The sequence below is a fragment of the Heterodontus francisci genome, chromosome 15, assembly GCF_036365525.1.
Source record: "Heterodontus francisci isolate sHetFra1 chromosome 15, sHetFra1.hap1, whole genome shotgun sequence".
In the NCBI taxonomy this organism is placed as follows: Eukaryota; Metazoa; Chordata; class Chondrichthyes; order Heterodontiformes; family Heterodontidae; genus Heterodontus; species Heterodontus francisci.
The window spans coordinates 14,231,631-14,253,703 of NC_090385.1; the positions used below are offsets into that span (position 1 = coordinate 14,231,631).

General features: G+C 43.9%; 1 protein-coding gene across 2 annotated transcripts in view; it reads left to right on the plus strand.

The window, feature by feature from the left end:
• The window catches only part of il1rapl2 (interleukin 1 receptor accessory protein-like 2), a 1,024,957-nt gene that overhangs the window by 41,988 nt on the left and 960,896 nt on the right, over positions 1-22,073 (plus strand). For both annotated transcript variants that reach the window (XR_010976424.1, XM_068047131.1), the window contains exon 2: positions 11,892-11,992. Coding sequence is in view for 1 of the 2 variants with exons in the window: in XM_068047131.1 (XP_067903232.1) it covers positions 11,911-11,992 (82 nt within the window). In the remaining variant the exon portion in view is untranslated. The remainder of the gene's footprint in view (positions 1-11,891; positions 11,993-22,073) is intronic.

The window sequence follows — 22,073 nt, forward strand, 5'->3', positions numbered from 1 at the left end:
TTGGTTTTATGTTTAAAATAAAATTAGTAAATCTCCTTTGGTGTTGCATCTGGTCAAGATCAAGTGTAGTGTTTGAGTAAAGCTGGTTTAGTTGTTAGAAGGGGAGATAATATGACTGGGAATTTGTTTTATAATTCTCCTGTGAAGTGGCTTGGAAGGTTTTACTACATTAAAGGCACTATGTTAGATATAGGTTGTTGGGATGGCAGGGTGGGGAGGGGTGGTGAGGTGGATGTGCACTGGAATGGGAGTGGGAAGATGGTGGGAATCCGGGGAGCTAGGCGCAGCAACTTTCTTTGGAGGGGTGGGGTAGGGTGAGGCCGGCATGTTAGCTGAGGCCAATACAGTCATGTGGAGTGGAGTTGAGAAACTCTTTACCTGGAGTCACTGGTGGAAGAATGCAAAATGCACCACCTACAGCTTTAGCAGATATATGTGGACGCTTGTGTAATGCATCTGCTCAGAGAGATTAGGGGATATTTGAGTTCTCATCGCATGGTGAACCAAATATGGATTTTAATATATAGTTAATATATAGGTAATACTCAACATGACAAAATAATCTGCAGCCTCTGAGACTTTTTTCTGTAATAAAAGTCGTCTTTGTCTTTTGGATGAGGTGTAAATTCAGGTCCCGTCTGCCCATTCAGGTAGGCAAAGAAGAATTAATGGCACTATTTGAAAATTTGTAGTGGAGTTTCCTGGTGCACTGACCAACATTTATCCCTCGACCAACATTACTAAAACAGATTATCTGGTCATTGATTTCATTGCTCTTTGTAGCATGTTGCTATGCCGTGAATTGTCAACTGAATATCCCAACATTTCAACAGTAACTCAATGGCCATGAAGAGATTTGGAAAGTTCTGTGTTTTGTGAATGGCACTAGAAGCTCTTTCTTTCCTCCTCTTCACTAAGGCCTTATTATTTCTGTGAAAGATGCAGTTTTCTCTACTGTATATTTAAAAAAAAAACTTGCAGCTTTACTCTCGGTACGTTCGCAGTGTTAGACACTGAAATGTGTTCATTTGTAGATTTGACCTTTTGGGTCTTTTTTTTTGCTTATTGTGCTGGGACATTGTAAGCAATAGAATCTCTCTCTCTCTCTCTCTCCTTATGTAGCTCAGTGTCAAATTTTGTGATGATTATGCTCCTGTGAAGTGCCTTCGGACATTTTCCTACATTAAAGGCGCAATATGAATGTAAATTTTTTTTTGTCACACTGGAATTCCAAAGTATATCACACTTGCAACTGCTGTGTTCAACTTCTCATTCATAAACAAACATGCAAGTAATGAGCTGGAATAAAAAAACTACCGTTGAAGTAAAGTATGAGACTGCAAATTAAGAAACAGCAGTCAGCAAACATCTGTCAATAAAAATTGGTAAGAGAACAGAATCAATGTATCACTCAAAATATATGTTGAATATCCATTCAAATGCCATCTATTTTCTCTCAAATCTGAAGAACATTGTTGTTTAAGTTTAGGTATCTGATATGATTTACAAGATAATGAATAAGCTAAATGAGATACTGCATTTGATGCATTTGAAATGTCCCCAACAACATTTACTGTCAGAGGCCTGCTCCCCTCTGAGAAGCCTTGGGCTTGAGTTGATGAGGCTTCCTGCAGGTAATTAGGATGAAAATAAATGACTCAACTAGAGGCACTCTAAGAATCTCTCCTTTTTCTTCTGATTACAACCCCCAGAATTCAGATACAAGCTACTTCCCTTCTGTGTCTTAATGACCAGCATAGGGAAGGGAATGCATAATATAGAAAAATTTTTTCTATCTTGTTGGGAAGAGCATCTCCTGATGGGAAAAGGTCCAAAGCACTAAAAGGCAGGGTGAATATGCAAGGCATATTGTTACAAAAGGTTTGATTTTTGTACTAAAATCTTAGACTTCTACGTGTTTTAAAAAATCTGAAAAAAGGATTTTCTGTAGACTTGGACACCTGTAAATAGCTGGAATTTTTGGATATTGATTTTGTATGCAAGAATAGGAAAAGCAAGCAGTTTCAAGGAAACAGCAAAGGGTTTTTACCTCCTTTGAGTGACAGAGGAGTCACTGTGTCTGGACATATGGCCCTGTTCAGGAAGGTTTTGTTTTCACTTTTTGGACTTTCAAAAACCAGTAAGTTGGACAAAGAGCAGGCATTTTGAAACTTGGACCTGACCTGCCTGGTAACTGCAGAAATAGACCTCTCTCTGTAAAGGAGACTTGCATCTCTTGAAAAGAAATCCTGCATTTGAAAGGTGGCACATTCTTATTGCCTCCTGTCTCTGAAGAATACCTGCATCCAGAGTGGATCCTGTTGCCTCCTCTGTTTTGGGAAATCCTGGAACCTGAACAAAGCTTCTATTGCTTTGTTGCTGCGGTGAGTCCTGAGCAGACTTGTTGCTACACCCCTGGTGAAAGACCTGTGTGATACTTGCTGTAGTCGAATTGCCTTGAACACCTGTTCATCAACCTCGCCTTGAGTGGTATTCAACTATTCAGCTCTGGGACACCTCACTGTACTAAAAGCATCCTACCAGAAAGTGATAAACTCAATTATTTTATTTTTCCCTTTTTATTCCTAAGAAAATGCTGTAAATCAAAAAATCATTTTTCCCCAGTTAACCGATTTTTGAATGTATATCTGGGTGTGGATGAGGGTCAGGAAGAATAAAGAGTTTGAAAAAATCTTTTCATATATAGATTTATCTCATTATTGTTTAAGACTTCTTATTTCTTTTCTAATAAAAAGTTAATGTTATTTAAAGAAACTTAGTTTGGTGTGCTTTATTCTGGGGGACAAATAGAGTGTCGAATTTTGCTATTCTTTGGTAGGTGGGAAACTTTCTTGACATGCTGTGACCTGTGGAGTAGTGGGGCTGAATTAACAGTGCATTACTCCCACCTTGGTCATAACAATATGACATTTTCTTGTATGAAAACAAAGGAAAATCATGGACTTTCAAACTCTGGGGTAACTTTGAGAGGAAGAAATATAACTAACTATATACAAGGGTTTAAAAAAAAAGGCAAACATAGCAAATCTGAAATAATATTTGCTGAAAATCAGATGTTTTAAGGGAACAAAATAGTCTCAAAAAATGTCTACCCCTGAATTGCTAACCAGTATTTTTACAGATGGTGACAGACGTGCTATTTATTTCCAGATTTTTAAAAATATATAATTTGTTTGTAATACATAATAGAGAATACATGGTACAGGTTATGCAGCATCTTTCCTCAGCAGCTGGATTCCAGTCACCAGTCTTTTGAACACCTCCACCTGCCGCAGTGCCTGCGGTTTACCACTCCCAGTTGCTAAATGCCAATACCAGCCCTGCGCCATCTGTGCTTCAACTCTGCCCTCTTCATCCTCCACCTGTAGTCCACCTAATTACTGTGCTCTGGCGACAGGTGTTGTACTTTCTGCCTGCCTCCCTCTGTTCTCTACTTCTAACCCCACTGCCCCACTTTCCTTAACTCCCGTGAATTCATGAGAAATGTCACAGTAGATCATGTAGGAGATTAGAAGCAAGGAACATCAGTTCATCGCTGCTGCTGGTTTTCTCAATACAGGCATTGTTTGCCCACTTTCCTTGTTCATGAAAACTACTCCACCTAACATCATAAACACATGGATCTTTGTGATAAAATTGGTAAAGAATTAATGCAGTTTTGGGAGCTCTGGTAAGTGCATTAGAATATTTTTTTAAAAATTTTTTGAGATGTGGGTTTCCCACTGCACAGACTGATGCTTATTTTGACAGTGAGGGCTGTTAAAGTGAAACTAACTTTATTTTCTGACTGTATTTCACAGTGGGAATAATATGGTAGAGTTAAGCAATCACATTTTGAGGAGCTGTCAAAGAGATTACGTTGAAACTAGAGGCACAAATGACATGTAGGTGTAGTAAAGCTATGTATTTGTCAAGTTAGTTCAGGGCAGTGAAGTGAAAACTTTTGCAATGCAAAATGCATGAGTTTTCCAAATAGCCTAGTGAAGATCCTGGCAATAACTTGCAATAGTATTAACATATCTTTATATGAATATTAGTGAAGAATGGTTACAGCACAGAAGGAGGCCCTGTCGTGTCTGTGCCGGCTATCTGCAAGAGTGACTCACCTACTCCCACTCCCCTGCCTTTTCCCCATAGCCCTGCAAATTTTTCCTCTTCAGATAATGATCTAATTCCCTTTTGAAAGCCATGATTGAATCTGCCTCCATCACACTCTCAGGCAGTGCAGTCCAGATTTTAGCCACTGGCTGCATAAATAAGTTTTTCCTCACGTCTCTGATGCTTCTTTTGCCAATCTGGATCCTTCCATCAACAGGAACAGTTTCTCTGTCTTCTCTGTCCAGACACCTCATCACTTTGAGCACCTCTATCGATTTTCCTCTTAAGCTACTCATCTCCAAGGAGAACAGTCCCAACTTCTCCAATTTATCCATGCAACTGAAGTCCCTCCCCCTTGGAACTATTCTCGTGACTCTTTTCTGCACCCTCTCTAATGCCTTCACATCCTTCCTAAAGTGTGGTGCCCTGAACTGGACACATTATTCTAGTTGAGGCCAAACCAGTGTTTGATAGAGATTTATCATAACTTCCTTGCTTTTGTACTCTATGCCTCTATTTATCAAGCCCACGATCTTGTATGCTTTATTAACCGCGCTCTCATCCTGCCCTGCCACCTTCAATGATTTGTGCACATATACCGCCAGGTCACTTTGCTCCTTCACCCACTTTAGAATTGTACCCTTTATTTTATATTGCTTCTCCTCCTCCTCCTTCCTACCAAAATGAATTATTTCACACTTCTCTGCATTAAATTTCATCTGCCACTTGTCCACCATTCCACCAACCTGTCTACGGCATCTTAAATTCTATCACTATCCTCCTCACAGTTCACAACAATTCCAAGTTTGTGTGATCCACAAATTTTGAAATTGTTCTCTGTACACTGAGTCTAGGTCATTAATGCATATCAAGAAAAGCAGGGGTCCTAACACCAACCCCTTGGGAACTCCACGATATACTTTCTTCCAACCTGAAAAACAACCGTTCACCACAGGGGCAATTATTTTATGGGCAGCATGCAGGGTGATTTAATTAGGTTGGAGCTGTTTTTTCGGAATTTCAATGGCAGTTTTTTTTATCGCAATTAAGTCAGCAGAGTGCGGCGGCCTGGTGATCACCACCCCCTGCCCACGGTGATGTATTGTAGCTTTGGATGTATTTCCATACCATAAACATTGATTACCCTACGCGTAATTCAAATTCAGTCCGACATACCTGTTTAAGTTAGCGGCGAACGGTATTCCTGTGCCACGTGTACCGCCCGCCTCAAACCGGGCAGCCCCCGGTCAATAAGAGCAAAATACTGCGGATGCTGGAAATCTGAAATAAAAACAAGAAATGCTGGAACCACTCAGACCTGCTGAGTGGTTCCAGCATTTCTTGTTTTTATTACCCCGGTCAATAAGGTTCTGTCCTGCCACAGTCTACTTGCTTCAATGGGTGCTTGGAGCTCAGGGTCATTGCCCGAAAGGTGGACTGATACACCGCACCAAACAACACGAAAAAAGGAAAGAAGGTACCAGCCCTTCGCTTTGCAAGCTGTAACGTCAGAACTATGTGCCCTGGCCTGTCTGAAGACCTTGCACAAATCAACGATTCTCGGAAGACCGCCATCATTGACAACGAGCTCACTAGACTCAATGTAGACATTGCAGCACTTCAGGAGACTCGCCTCCCCACGAGTGGATCTCTAGCAGAGCAAGACTACACCTTCTTTTGGCAGGGCAGGGATCCTGAAGAACCAAGACAGCATGGAGTGGGCTTCGCCATCAGAAACTCCTTGCTCAGCATGATAGAGCCTCCCTCAAATGGCTCGGAACGCATACTGCCCATCCGACTGCACACCACCTCTGGTGCAGTACACCTACTCAGCATCTATGCTCCAACACTCTGCTCCCCACCTGAAGCTAAAGATCAGTTCTACGAGGAACTCCATAACATCGTTAACAGCATCCCCAACACCGAACACCGATTCCTGCTGGGGAACTTTGATGCCAGGGTTGGGGCCGACCATGACTGCTGGCCCTCCTGCCTTGGGCGCCATGGCGTTGGAAGGATGAATGAGAACGGGCAGAGACTGCTTCAGTTGTGTACCTATCATAACCTCTGCATCACCAACTCGTTCTTTCACACTAAACCCTGTCATCAGATTTCATGGAGGCACCCAAGATCACGTCGTTGGCACCAGCTAGACCTCATTGTCACAAGGCGAGCCGCCTTAAACAGTGTTCAAATCACACGCAGCTTCCACAGTGCGGACTGCGACACCAACCACTCCCTGGTGTGCAGCAAGGTTAGACTCAGACCAAAGAAGTTGCATCATTCCAAGCAGAAGGGCCACCCGCGCATCAACACGAGCAGAATTTCTCATCCACAGCTGTTACAAAAATTTCTAAATTCACTTGTAACTGCCCTTCAAAACACTCCCACAGGGGATGCTGAGACCAAGTGGGCCCACATCAGAGACGCCATCTATGTGTCAGCTTTGACCACCTACGGAAAAAGTGCGAAGAGAAATGCAGACTGGTTTCAATCTCATAATGAAGAGCTGGAACCTGTCATAGCCGCTAAGCGCATTGCACTGTTGAACTACAAGAAAGCCCCCAGCGATTTAACATCCGCAGCACTTAAAGCAGCCAAAAGCACTGCACAAAGAACAGCCAGGCGCTGCGCAAACGACTACTGGCAACACCTATGCAGTCATATTCAGCTGGCCTCAGACTCCGGAAACATCAGAGGAATGTATGATGGCATTAAGAGAGCTCTTGGGCCAACCATCAAGAAGATCGTCCCCCTCAAATCTAAATCAGGGGACATAATCACTGACCAACGCAAACAAATGGACCGCTGGGTTGAGCACTACCTAGAACTGTACTCCAGAGAGAATGTTGTCACTGAGACTGCCCTCAATGCAGCCCAGCCTCTACCAGTCATGGATGAGCTGGACATACAGCCAGCCAAATCGGAACTCAGTGATGCCATTAATTCTCTAGCCAGCGGAAAAGCCCCTGGGAAGGACAGCATTACCCTTGAAATAATCAAGAGTGCCAAGCCTGCTATACTCTCAGCAATACATGAACTGCTATGCCTATGCTGGGACGAGGGAGCAGTACCCGAGGAGATGTGCGATGCCAATATCATCACCCTCTATAAAAACAAAGGTGACCGCAGTGACTGCAACAACTACCGTGGAATCTCCCTGCTCAGCATAGTGGGGAAAGTCTTTTCTCAAGTCGCTCTAAACAGGCTCCAGAAGCTGGCTGAGCGCGTCTACCCTGAGGCACAGTGTGGCTTTCATGCAGAGAGATCGATCGTTGACATGCTGTTCTCCCTTCGTCAGATACAGGAGAAATGCCGTGAACAACAGATGCCCCTCTCCATTGCTTTCATTGATCTCACCAAAGCCTTTGACCTCGTCAGCAGACGTGGTCTCTTCAGACTACTAGAAAAGATTGGATGCCCACCAAAGCTACTAAGTATCATCACCCCATTCCATGACAATATGAAAGGCACAATTCAACATGGTGGCTCCTCATCAGAGCCCTTTCCTATCCTGAGTGGCGTGAAACAGGACTGCGTTCTCGCACCCACACTTTTTGGGATTTTCTTCTCCCTGCTGTTTTCACATGCGTTCAAGTCCTCTGAAGAAGGAATTTTCCTCCACACAAGATCAGGGGGCAGGTTGTTCAACCTTGCCCGTCTAAGAGCGAAGTCCAAAGTACGGAAAATCCTCATCAGGGAACTCCTCTTTGCTGACGATGCTGCTTTAACATCTCACACTGAAGAGTGCCTGCAGAATCTCATCGACAGGTTTGCGGCTGCCTGCAATGAATTTGGCCTAACCATCAGCCTCAAGGAAACGAACATCATGGGGCAGGACGTCAGAAATGCTCCATCAATATTGGCGACCACGCTCTGGAAGTGGTTCAAGAGTTCACCTACCTCGGCTCAACTATCACCAGTAACCTGTCTCTCGATGCAGAAATCAACAAGCGCATGGGAAAGGCTTCCACTGCTATGTCCAGACTGGCCAAGAGAGTGTGGGAAAATGGCGCACTGACACGGAACACAAAAGTCCGAGTGTATCAGGCCTGTGTCCTCAGTACCTTGCTCTATGGCAGCGAGGCCTGGACAATGTATGTCAGCCAAGAGCGACGTCTCAATTCATTCCATCTTCGCTGCCTCCGGAGAATACTTGGCATCAGGTGGCAGGACCGTATCTCCAACACCGAAGTCCTTGAGGCAGCCAACATCCCCAGCTTATACACACTACTGAGTCAGCGGCGCTTGAGATGGCTTGGCCATGTGAGCCGCATGGAAGATGGCATGATCCCCAAAGACACATTGTACAGCGAGCTCGCCACTGGTATCAAACCCACCGGCCGTCCATGTCTCCGCTTTAAAGACGTCTGCAAACGCGACATGAAATCCTGTGACATTGATCACAAGTCGTGGGAATCAGTTGCTAGCGTTCGCCAGAGCTGGCGGGCAGCCATAAAGACGGGGTTAAAGTGTGGCGAGTCGAAGAGACTTAGTAGTTGGCAGGAAAAAAGACAGAGGCGCAAGGGGAGAGCCAGCTGTGTAACAGCCCCGACAAACAAATTTCTCTGCAGCACCTGTGGAAGAGCCTGTCACTCTAGAATTGGCCTTTATAGCCACTCCCGGCGCTGCTTCACAAACCACTGACCACCTCCAGGCGCTTATCCATTGTCTCTCGAGATAAGGAGGCCAAAGAAGACACCAGTCAACTTTGAGCAGATGTGTCTGAGGTCTGTGATTCAAGTCTTGAACTCATTGGCACATGGAAGGCCAACATTGTAATGGATGTTTGGCTCCAGGCTCAGCAAAGACAATGCTTCGCAGATGATGGCAGGGAAGGTATGGCGAGTGGAGGGTTCATGGAGAAGTAGGGGAGGGAGGAGGGCAGGACAAAGAGTGGGGTGATCAGGTGCATGGAGGAGCAGGGGAGGGTAGCTGGTGAGGACAGGGTGGGGTCTCGGGTGAGTGGAGGAGCAGACGAGAGAGGAGGGCAGCGTTCAGGGTATGTAGTGGTTGTTATTGATGCTGAAGCTGGTTGTGGGCAGTTGCAGGGGGTGATGGGTTGATGTGCGCATGATAGTAACTAAATGGTCATGAGGGGCCTAAAGGGAGGGATGAGTGCTGTCAACATTGGGGTCCTGTGGGGCGAAATCAGGGCATTGGCTGGCAGAGGGAATAGTCACAAGCAAAAAAGGAATTAAGGGGGAGATGGTACTTGGGCGCAAACTGAAAATGATGGTAAACCAAGGACAATATATTGTAAGCTTATTCTGTGGCCGCAGTTAGCATATGCTTCCGAAGGCTGCTGACCCTTGTGCCTTGCAACACAGAATGACTTTTTGACGTGTGGCTCATCGTGCTTCACAGAGTGCAGGTGGGTTCTAACAACGAAGGTCTGTTCCCACCGCGTGATTGCACGTGTCTCCCGTGCCTGTCGCTGCACCTTTAATTTGCATGTAAAATTGTGTGCGAAATGGAGAAAAAGGCGGAAGCAAAAGTTCCGCCAACTTTCGGTTCCACCGTCGGAAACGTCGCGGTTTTCATAAAATCCTGGCCCACTATCCTCTATTTCCTGTCTCAGCCAATTTTTTGTATAAAAAGCTGCTACTGTTCTTTTTATTCCATGGGCTCTAACTTTGCCGAGAAGCCTGTGGGTGGCACTTTATCAAATGCCTTTTGGAAGTCCATGTACACCACATCAACCTCATTACCCTCTTTAACCTTATCTGTTACCTCATCAAAAAAACTCAAGCAAGTTAGTTGAACACAATTTGCATAATCTGTCAAATTTATATAAAAAAATCAGCTTCCATATTTTGCTTGACACATTCATGTTAAGTATTCCAATATTTTTGGTCATTAATTCACAGCCTGGTGGCTCTGGATGATGAATTTGTTCATGTTTGTGAAATTTGAACACATCTGTCTTACGTTTGACATTGTACATCTGGATTTTGTCTTGCATGGCTTTTTGACACCAGTTAACGATTTTACTGTAATTAAGCAGCTGGATACTTTTAAGGAACTCATCAAATCCAGATTAGAGTGCTGTAAGTCACAACTCATCTATTCTAGGAAATACTATGCTACCTCCAATGATGCTACCTGATCCCTTAGAGGCAAGATCATGAATGACACTGATCTCTATCAAAGAGTGTACAACAGTGACCAGTTCCTCCCACAGTAAAACTTCCCAGAACTGCTTGTAGCATCTCTCATTTACAATGGAACAGTTTCTTGAGTGGCCCTTGGTGAAGTTTCCTTGCTAGAGCCATAGACCTTAATAGTGCAGAAAGAGGCCATTTGGCCCATTAAGTCTACGCCAACTTTTGCTGGAGCATTCCTGCTGCATAGACCTGTATTTTCACCTGCTTCAAATATTTAGAAAAAATTTTTCCTGCTTCATTCCATATGGCAACAACCTTCCTGAGTCCAGATGTTTATTCTAATCCTCACTCTCTTCGTGACTTTTCAATTGATGATGCCTCACCATCCAGAGTCTTTTCCTAGAAACTCTGTCAAATACTTAATTTAAAAACCTCTGTTAGATCTCACCTTAGTCTTTGTCTATTCCAGTGGAAATAGTTCTAGTGTGTCTTTGCATCCCTGAAATCACCCTGGTGAATCTATGCTGTACATTCTACTATCTATAATAGGGTACCCAAAACAGCACATGCTACTCCTACCTGTAGTCCAACCAATATTTTGTATAACTTAATCATTACTAAGTTACTTTTGAATGCCATGCCCTTTGTGTAAAATCACAAATACATATTTTGAGAAAGTAATTAAAGATTTTGGAAATGGTGTGAACATTGTATGCGAACAGGCAAGAAATTTTGCTTGACAAATTCAATTTGAAATCTCTTTCAAATGTTCCCTAATGAAAAAGAAAATTGCTTGTAAAACAGGCAACTGTATTCCGAAGAATGGTTCTGGTATATTACAAACAGCTGTGTATATCACTATTTCTTAACACTTGTCTTAAATCATTGTTAGCTCCATTTTGAAACCCATGCTTTAGGGAAAAGTTAGTTGAAGATTTTACAGTCACCGCGAAGTGACTCTTGATGATCAAGCGGTATGGGAGAACTTTAGCATTCACAATGAGGTTCTACCATATGAATAATGGAAGCAAAGTAACTAAGAATGCCTTCATACAAAATCAAAATACTGGTAGATGCTGGAAATCTTCAGATAAAAAGCTGGAAATCTTCAGATAAAAAGTTGGAAATACTCAACGTTTCAGGCAGCATATGTGGTGTGAGAAACCAAGATAACGTTTCAGACCTTCTGTCAGAGTGCCAGCTTGTAATTGTAGCAAATAGTTATGAAAAGATTTCTTGGAGCATTAATTTTTACTTGCGTGTTAACTGGTTTCAAAAAGACCAAAAATAACATAAATCACGAATTACATTTTAATAAACTAAAGGTAGGAAATATGTCGTAATTGCCTCTTTTCTGTACTAAAGCTGGGCAATCTTTTATTTTTTCTATTCAATAAATAATAGAACTCTTAAGACTCTAGGTTTGAGTAAAGCCCAAAAGGTATTTACAAACTGAGGCATTTCATTCATCCATGTGGGCTAAAATATATCCACATTTGTGTTTAAAAAAAAAGTATCCTGAAGTTTTGAATGAGTAAGTTTTTGAACTTCTGTATCAAAATATTGTTTACAAACTAAATACGTTATAATAAAGATTGAAACTTAATGGATTTTTTTCACTCTCCATAAACAGTAACATTATGTATAAACTTGTTTGTATTTCAGCTACCGAAGAAACCAAAACATGAAAATTCAGATCCCTTTGCTGGCTCTTATTTATTTCTCAGTCAGTGAAAGTTTGAAGACTGTGTCTAAAAGAAATCTGGGTAAGCCACTAAATCTGCGTTTCAACACTCTTGTTATCCTATTTTATCTGAATCTTACTTTTATAATTGGGAGATGGAAGAATTTTTCCAAACTCTCTCTCTCTGGTGTGTAAAATCTGGTCACCTTTTGACATGGTTTGCTGTGACATTTTATCAATTCATTGTCATCTGGAAATGCTTTAACCAACTGAAGTGGCGTTCGTTTGCTCAACTATTTTGCGATGCAATTTCGAAGTTATATTCTGTTGGAAATTGAAAATCCTAATTGAAAATCAAGGTCATATCTTAGTTGGAGTTTTATTAACTGTTTTGAAAAGAATTCCTACCAATGTGTGATTTAATACTGCTCCGAAAGAGAGCAGGCTGAAAATGACTTATTTTAATAGTCTTTGCTAGCGTAATAAAGGGTCATGATAGTTTTTATAGCTTAGGCTGTTCCCTACTCTTCAAATAATTCTTTTCCCTGCACCAATTCAAAGTTGGTCATCAATGTTACATCAATGTGGTCAGTAGATATATAACCTTTTGAATTCCCTGTATATGAAAGAATTAGTTTGTGCACAGAGATTATATAATATCTTTCCTGTGCAAAGACATTAAGGTTCTGCAGAATGGGATTAACAAAGGTTCTCATAAGTTTAGTGGTTGTTTGAATTTTAATGAATTTGCAGTTGTGGAATATTTCAGAGAAGTAATGGGTCTTTTAATCTATATTTCAAATGAAGATGACATTGGATGATAAAATAATTTGCATTTCCTGTGCCCAAAGATAAGAGACCCGAGATCTTTTGACTTGTTCAAAACAATTACATTCTTAATTTGTTACCATTGTGAAATTTCTTCATAGTTTATTTTGATAAAATCTATTGCTTTTGAGTCTTTCTTCAACAAAAACCTTCAGAGAAATCTTGTTTTAGGAACTTTATGCTGATGGGGTGGGTGGAGGTTCATGTGGAACATGAGCACCAGCACAGACCAATTGGGCTGAAGGGCCTGTTTCTGTGCTGTGAATTCTACATAAGTTCAGGAAATAATGACAATGTATTATTGGAAAAATCATATTTGTTTAAGAAGGAGTTTACGCAGTTTCCTAATTACTACAACCTGACATTTCTGATGATATAATCAACTTGGAGATTCAGGTATTCGGATCTGTTTTCCCTTCCCATTAGCACAAATAATGCACCTCTTCCTGATCTTTATAACAGAAGAGCTCATGTTCGTGCAGCTTTCGGTTTAAGTGATTGTAGTTGTCAAATCTTTTGGGTTGTCTCTTGATAGCTCCATTGATCTCAGTAATTTTATCAGTCCTTGGGGTATCTATAGATCATTTTATTAGCTCTGACTCTGTCAAGCACTATTGATCATTTGGTGTAATCAGCAAGAGAGGCGTTCCCATTATGATACATAGAAAGAAGCTATGTTATGTTGAAATGCACAGAATTACAGTTTTTAAACAGCATTAAATATATTTCTCCTCCCACCATCCTCCCCCCTTACCCTACTGCCCACAAACAAGTTGCACAATATGAAACTAGATGCATTTTCAACTGAAACTACACCCAGAGCATTTTTATTTAACAATCTGAATTGGTTCTTCTGGTACTCTTATTTGGTGGCAGTCAGCGAGCATTAACTAAGGAATTAATTAGAACTAAAAACAAGAAATGCTGGACATACTCAGCAGGTCTGGCAGCATCTATGGAGAGAGAAGCAGAGTTAACGTTTCAGGTCAGTGACCCTTCTTCGGAACTAATTAGAACATTTACCTGTCTAACTCTGTCCAGCTTTTCTCAACTTGTGCAGAATTTCTTTTTTGTAAATGAATGAAACCAGTTCCTATAGTCTTGTGAAAATGGTTACACAATATTGTTCCAGTTGCTTGCAATCTCTCTCCATGACCTGACATCTTACTCAAATGCATTGTGATTGACAATTGTGCATATCTCATTTGAAATTTACGTACCGTATGTACTTTATTAACTAGAGTTTTATTATAAAAGGGATAACTTTTTTAAATAATTGTAACTTTTGATTTCAGCAGCTTTACATTTGATAATGTATTTGGGAACTGCATTGGCTTTTGAATTCAATTGTGGTAGGACCTAGGTAGTATGGGATGAATTTGTAATACACTGTCAGCATTGGTACAAATCGGAAACAAAGTTGGATTGCAATTTTTTTTATTTGTTTCATAGGATGTGGGTGTCACTGGCCAGGCCAGCATTTGTTGCCCATCCCTAATTGCCCTCGAGAAGGTGGTGGTGAGCTGCCTTCTTGAACCGCTGTAGTCCATGTGGTGTAGGTACTCCCACAGTGCTGTTTGGTAGTGAGTTCCAGGATTTTGATCCAACGGCAGTGAAGGAATGGCGATATAGTTCCAAGTCAGGATGGTGTGTGACTTGGAGGGGAACTTGCAGGTGGTGGTGTTCCCAAGCATCTGCTGCCCTTCTTCTAGGTGGTAGAGGTCAAGGGTTTGGCAGGCACTGTCGAAGGAGGCTTGGTGAGTTGCTGCAGTGCATCTTGTAGATGGTACACACTGCTGCCGCTGTGCACCGATGCTAGAGGGAGTGAATATTGAAGGTGGTGGATGGGATTCTGATCAAGCTGGCTGCTTTGTCCTGGATTGATATCGGACCTGATCTGACCAAAGCTCCTGACGAGGAGTTGGGCACTGACCAGGGATTTGCATGATCACTTGTGCATTGGTGTGAAATATAAACTGCTTTTCCCACCAGTTGCTCAAGTTAGAATCGTACAGCACAGAAGGGGCTAGTTAGCCAATTGTCAATGCCGGTCTTTGAAAGAGCTATCCAATCATTTACACTTCCCTGCTTATTCTCCATCGCTCTGCAGTTTTTTTTTCAATTTTTAAGTAGAGATCCAATTACATTTTTAAAGTTGTAGTTTAAATGCACCATTAATAATGGCTATGGCAGTTATGTCATATCCCGATGAAGCTTTTTCCTTAGATGATACCCAGGGACCTTTTGCTTCTGTGCTTATCAGCCCAGGATTTTCTGCTCATTAAAGCGAATGGATGGAAAATTGTACGCATGCATGTGGAGGAGTAAAATAAAAAGTCTTAGCCCAGATGTTTTCGCTTAACTTTATAAGTGTAGGTGAAAATAAACTTGTTATTTGACCTTGTGTTTTCATATAATCGGGCAGGATTTTTCTTCACATCTGTGTGTTCAGAACGTTCACCATCTACTGTCATTGTCTATCTCATCATGCCCTCTCTCTCTTGAGTTTACTGCCCTCCCATCCTCCCTTAATCTCTCCCTCCATATAAATTCCCCTATCCATATTCATGGCCACCCCCTTGACCGTGCCATTTTGTATGGCCTTGCAACTCCCATCATGTCGAGCACCGATAAAGCCATCTCTGATCACTTTCTATATCACTCTTCACCCACCAACCCCTTACCCCTCCCAACTATACTTCTGAGTCTGCCTTTGGAAAGAAGCACTCTCCTAATTCAGGTAGAATTGTACTTTAGAATTGAGCTTCCATTCGCCATGACCTGACAGAGGTCTTTAAGATTACGAAAGGGTTTGACAGGGCAGATGCAGAGAAGATGTTTTCACTTACGGAGGATAATTACACAATAAAAATTATGCACACAATATCAATCTCTGTCATTTACAGCAGTGCGGTCTCCAGAAATGATTGACAGAATTACCCAATCATTTTCATTCTGGCTGGAAAATGTGGTTTCATTTTATGCAGCCAAAAAGAAACGTATGTACCCTCCTGAAAGAGGTAACTAAATTTCTCTTTTTCCACGGCACAATATCTTTAGGATGTTTCTAAGACAGTTGAGGATCTGTTAGAGGTTTGAAGTATCTGAGGGCGTGTTTGCATTTTGACATCTGCCCATGAAGTAAAGAGCACAACCATGAAAGCTTAACAAAATTGCAAACTGAGACGTTGGCTTTAATTTGAGTGGGATGTAACACAAGCTGTGAACTTAGAGGGAGATAGAGTGGTATTTGTGGTGATTTGGAGTAGCATCAAATAATTGAGTGTTTGCATGGTTGTAAAGTCAGGAACCTATCACCTTTTGAACTTAACTAAATACAGAAGACTCTACAATTTAAGTGAATCCATGCTGCTAAACCTTTTCACTGCTGCAGCTGACCTAGAGAGTGTACTTGTTAAGGAAGGTGCTTGGCACTATAGGTGGTTGACCAAATAACATGTAATAAGATGGTCAGATCAAGGGAGTGGGAAGAGGCAACAATTTAATGATATTTCTGATTAGCTTGGTGTCTAGTTTGAATATTCTCAATACATTTTAACTCCCAATATTGCCTCTGCATCCAAATGTTTGAATGCACTACCAAGACCCTTCATGAGGAAATAATGCAAAAATGCAGGTCTTCTGCATCATTTCTGAGAAAACAGACTCTTGTGCAGTTCAGACGATCATTGATGATGCCACTTGAGTATATTCTTGCCTCTGCTCGTTCTCCAATGTTAAAGTAAACTATGATGAATGACTGTAATGCAACAGAACTGGTACACACACTGGGCTGAATTTTATGCTCCTGTCTAAGGCGGGCATAGTGGCATGAGGGTGGGGGGGGGGACAGAGAATTGCCACAGAGCTGTAGCCCTCTTTCCGGCCCCCCCTCCCCCCACCACCAAAACCCGGCGGTGTGCCGCAGTGTCCCGATTATATCAGACAGGGAAGTACCGCGGGGGTACTGATTCAATGACACGATGGCTATGTAATTTAAATAGCTGAAATTATGTTTAGCATTAATTTGAATGTAATTATTTCGATCCAACAAATGGTCTGTAATTTTGTGGGGGAAGTACGGCAATCATGTGCCTTTGGATTTGTAATCCTGAAAAGCTGCACTGAGGCAATAGGCCTCAATACTGTGAAAGGGAAGGTAACCTGACCATAGCAGCATAGGAGAAGTTGGGGGGGGGCGCGGGGGGTACTGCTGCCATTGCCGCTATGCCGAGTGTCCAAGGGGGTTCTGTGTACTGGAGGGGTGTTCTGCAAAGGGGTTCTGTGAATGGGGGGAGAGCCACAAGCATGGTGGTTGTGTGTGTCAGGGAGGACATTGGAGGGCATCATCAATGATGATGTATCACACAGCTGGAAAAGATGGTAGACCAACATTTAACCTTTGCTCTTGAGCTACATCAGGAATTCAGACGAGCAAAGATTGACAAAGATATTTGACTGAACAGTCTCATCTCTGTATCGGAAAGGAACCCAAGGCCCCAGGTCACCTACCATGGGTTTCATTCACCCTGTGTTTCTGGATCCCCTTGGCGTGTTGAGGCACCTCCGATGGCAGTGGGTCCAAGAGGCAACTGCTCCTGACTCTGAAGCTCCAAGATGTGAACAGCAACAGCCGGCAAGGCCAAGAAGGTCCCAGGTACGTTAGAGGATCTACAGGACTCCCATAATCTACCTCCAGATGCCCGAGTGACACAGTCATTGAAGGCTACAGCTCTCCAGGGAGACCAGCACAGATCTATGCAGCCTTCTGCAGGGTAATTTGAGCCCAATGGGATTTGGTAGTCACCCTCTGCCTCTGGCCCTACAGATAACCATGGCACTCAACTTTTATACATTGGGATCTTTCCAGGGATCCACCGGGGGCATGTGTGGGATCTTCCTAACTGCAGCGCATTGTTGCATCAAGGAGGTGACCAATGCCCTGTTCAAGAGGGCCGGTAACTATGTCTGCTACCGAACAGACCCTGACAGTCAGGTTGAGAGGGCCATTGGATTTGCGGCGAGAGCCGGATTCCCACAGGTGCAAGGTGTAATTGATTGTACATATGTGGCCATCAAGGGTCCCTCGGACCAACCAGCCACCTCCATCAACAGGAAGGGCTTCCATTCAATCAACGTTCAACTAGTCTGTTTCCACCGAAAGCGTTCCCTACTGATGTGTGTCCACTTGCCGGGAAGCAGCCACGACACGTACATACTTTGACAGTTCCAGGTGCGTCAGCTTTTCACTCACCCCGTTTGCCTCAGGAGGATTCTTGGGGCAAGAACTACCCATCGAAAACATGGCTTCTGACACCTGTGAGGAACACTTGCAATGCCGTGGAGGAGAGGTAACACAATTGCCATGGCTCCACTCGAGCAACCATGGAGCAGGCCAATCGGCTGCGGAAGATGAGATTTTCCTACCTTGATCGATCTGGTGGAGCCCCAGTGAGGGCTTCGTGTATTGTAGTGGTCTGCTGCACTCCACATAATCTAGCACTTCAGAGGGGGGTGGTTTTTACATGAGGAAGACCTGCGTGAGCGACAAACATCCTCCGATGAGGACGTGGAGAAGGGAGGGGGCCAAGCAGCTACGGAAAAAGGCAACATGGTGATGGAGACTAGACATGCCAAGCGATATGCAAATGAGGCAAGTGACAACCTCATAATGACCCACTTTCAGCAATCCTGATGCCTACTTCATAACAATGCAATAAAGACTGACCTTCATGCATATAGTCTTCCGCCTCCTTTCCATCTCTGTCACCTGAATGCAGACATTGTGCACTGGGGCCCATGGGGGAGCAAATGTTGATTTACTTCACTCACAATGCCATGATAATGAGGTCCATGGTCACATTGGCACTGCTTCAAGGGGTATGTTGGGATTCCGTGGGTCACAAAGCATGGTGGAAGCTAAAGGTCTGCTCGGGTCTGCAAATGAGACCCGGCCTGAGTCCTTCCATTTTTTCCTGCACCCCACCCGACCCGACCATCAGTTAACTTACCTTCCGTTTTTCCCTTTGTTCCTTACCTACATAAGCTTAAAATAACTGTAACAAAACTACCTTTAAAGTCCAGAAAGTAAATTAACATTAGAGTCACTTACCTGAGGTGGTGATAGAGTGTGTCTGATCCAGCCCGGCCCAACCCGAGCCTGAACGCCGGACCTGGAAGTGTGACCCGACCCGAACTCAACACATCGTCCGGTCATGTCGGGTTCCGTCGGGTTCCGGTAGCAGGCCTTTAGTGGAATCTGCTTTCCACACAATGAAGGCTAATAATTGGCACAAAAGAGTGTTTAATTAAATTGTACATAAGATCGTTGTGTCACCCGGGAATACCCATGTGTGGTTAGATTTTTTTTATTATACGCTTGCAGGTGCTCCTGTGCGGTGCCATCCCTGCAGTCGCAGTTGTGCTGGAGGCAGGCTGCTGATCTGGATGCCGCTTGGCCTGAGATGTTGTCAGCGAGTTTCCTCTGGGTGCCTGAGGCCTTGAAGGCCCCGGCTGTCTAAGGTTTTCCTGCACTGTTGTAGGACTCTCCTCGGGTGTTGTAGCTGCTGTAGCTGGACTCACTAGCAGAGGGGCTGAGAAGCCTGTGTCTGTGCTCAACTCCCTGAGAGGGGACCCCAGATGTGGAGTGCAGCCTTTCCTCCTCCCTCTCGAGACTCACTTGAACCAGTTTGTTCGCCAAAGGACTAGGAGCAGGAAAACTCCAGTCTCCTGGTCCTTCTCTCGTCTTGCCACTGCTGATCTGAGCTCATGGCCAAGGTGACGGTTTGCAGGTTGTGGTGCATTTGTGGAATATGGCTCTCCAAGAGGGTAGCCAATAGCTCGATGGAGGAAGCCATGTGCTTGTATGCCTGGGACATGGCAGCACTCATGGACTCCTCCATCGTCCGCTCATGGCTGCACGTGGTCTCTGGCATCTCTGCCAGATGTTGTCTGTCTTCTCCCTGCAACACCAACATGTCCTGTGCGGTCAACACCAGAGGCTCCTCCACAGCCTGGGGCTCAGGATGGGCCTGGTCACCCACAGCCCTCCTTGGCTGTCTCAGCCTCAGCCAGCTGCTCGGGCGCGTGTGTGATTCTCTCACCAACTTGTGACTGTGATTCTAAAGCCGAGCAGTGACTCACCAAGGTGAAAGTGTCTGCGCTGATGGAAGGTGCAGGAGAGTCATGGGATGGTGCATTCTCTGAGTGTCGCATCTCCTCAGAGGCTGACAAGAATCCTTCTGGGGCTGCAGTCATTTGCAAACGTCAACCTGCAAGATACAATGAAAACAGTGTGGGTTAGGCTAAACATATCTCTTCAAGGACAGCATGCCAGAGCGAGCTCTCCATTAATGAACTTTTAGCTGATCGGCAATAATCACTCTCTTGTGCAGGGACCCCAATCTCCCCATCTGATATAGCGCGTCCATGTTGGCACCCCAGTAGTTCTAGGGACTCTTCAGCCTGGCTGAGCGAACGCGTGTCCAGCACTCCGCCACCGGTCCTGGCCGCCTCCTCCCGTTATGTGCCCTCTTCTACAAGAGCAAGGATGTTACAATTATAAATTGCCATATGTTTCTCCATGACGGCTCTGCTAACATGGGACCCTCGTCAACACCTGGGGGAATGTAATGTATCTCATATTTACTTGCCCTGTTATGGGATTTACTTGGGCTGAGGTATAAATGAGGGAGACTTGTTTCACAGAATCAGTCATGAATCTGTTATGACTTCCCTGTCTTTGAAATGGCAGTGGCACCCTCACCATGTGGCACCCCATGTAGTGAGATACAAATCACACAAAGCAATTTTGGAACGTGCCATTTACCTCGGCTGAACATAAGAGGTCATTGACTCTCTTCCTGCACTGCACCCAATTGCATCGGGTGACCCCACAGCTGCTGACCTCCTCTGCGATCTCTGTCCAGGCTTGACTGGTCAGCCGGGAGGACCTCTTCTTGCCGTTGCTGGGGAAGAGGACCTCCCGCCTTTCCCTTTCAGCCTGGAGGAGAATCAGCAGGGAGGCACCACTGAAGCAGGAGGCCACCCTTGCTCTGACTTCTGACATTCTAAGCCGTCTTTCCGGAGGGTTGTTTGGTGTTGCAATTGATAATGTAGAGACGTTTCCAATGACTGAACTGCTGTAGAATGCAAGGAAAGAGTGAATTCAGGGCTGGCAGGCTTTTAATGATGGTGCCAGCACCTATTCTGAGATCAGCTGATGCCGTGAATGGCGTCTCGCCTGCCGCCTCCAGCGTGTGATTGAGGGAAACGGCCGCCTCCGTTACGTCAAATGGCTACCCGCCACGTAATCACGGTGGCACAGCCTCTCGTATGACAAGCCAGCCCGCCGCCATTTTGCGTGCCCGCCACTGTTTCTGGCAGCGGGATCATTAAATTCAGCCACTGTCTGCGCAAATGCAATCATGTTCAATATTTATTATAATGCCTGGGATGAATAAATGCTTGCTAATCACCTCTCCATAATAGGATCAACACTAATAGAGCTGGCCAGTCTGTCCAGTTTACCTGTGACACACCTTGCTAGAAAGATAATTAAAGCAGTGAAATAGTGCGTAATTCAGAAAGGTAGTTGATTTTATTGACAATATGCATGTACAAGCATTTAAGTACAATGATAATTCATGTACAAAGTGAGGGGATGCATTTCAGCAGCAGGGATAGGGAGAGGCAATATAGACTTAATGGCACAGTGTTAAAGAGTGTATAGGGACAGAAGAACCTGAGGGTTATGTGCATATATCTTTGAAGGTGCCAGGACATAGTTAGCAAAATATATGGGATCTTGGGCTTCATAAATAGAGGTATTGAGTACAAAAGCAATGAAGTTATGCCGACCCTTTATAAAGCTTTGGTTAGGCCACAACTCAAGTATTGCGTCCAGTTCTGGTCACCACACTTCAGGAAGGTTGTGAGGGTTCTTGACAGGGTTTAGAGGAGATTTACCAGAATGGTTCCAGGAATGAGGAATTTTAGCTACACAGTTAGTTTGGAAATGCTGGGGTTGTTCTCCTTGGAACAAAGGAGATTGAGGGGAGATTTTGAATGATGTGTACAAGATTATGACAGGTTTAGATGAGATAGACTAGGAAAAACTGTTCCCTTTAGTTGATGGCACAAAGGGACACAGATTTAAGGTTTTGGTCAGGAGATGTAGGGGATGTTGGTACTTTTTACACAACAAGTGGTAATCTAGAACTCGCTGCCTCCAGTGTAAGCAGAGGCAATGAATGATTTCAAAAGGAAATTGGATGGGCACTTGAGGGAAATAAACTTGCAGGGCTATGGTGATAGAGTGGGGGAATGGGGCTGAT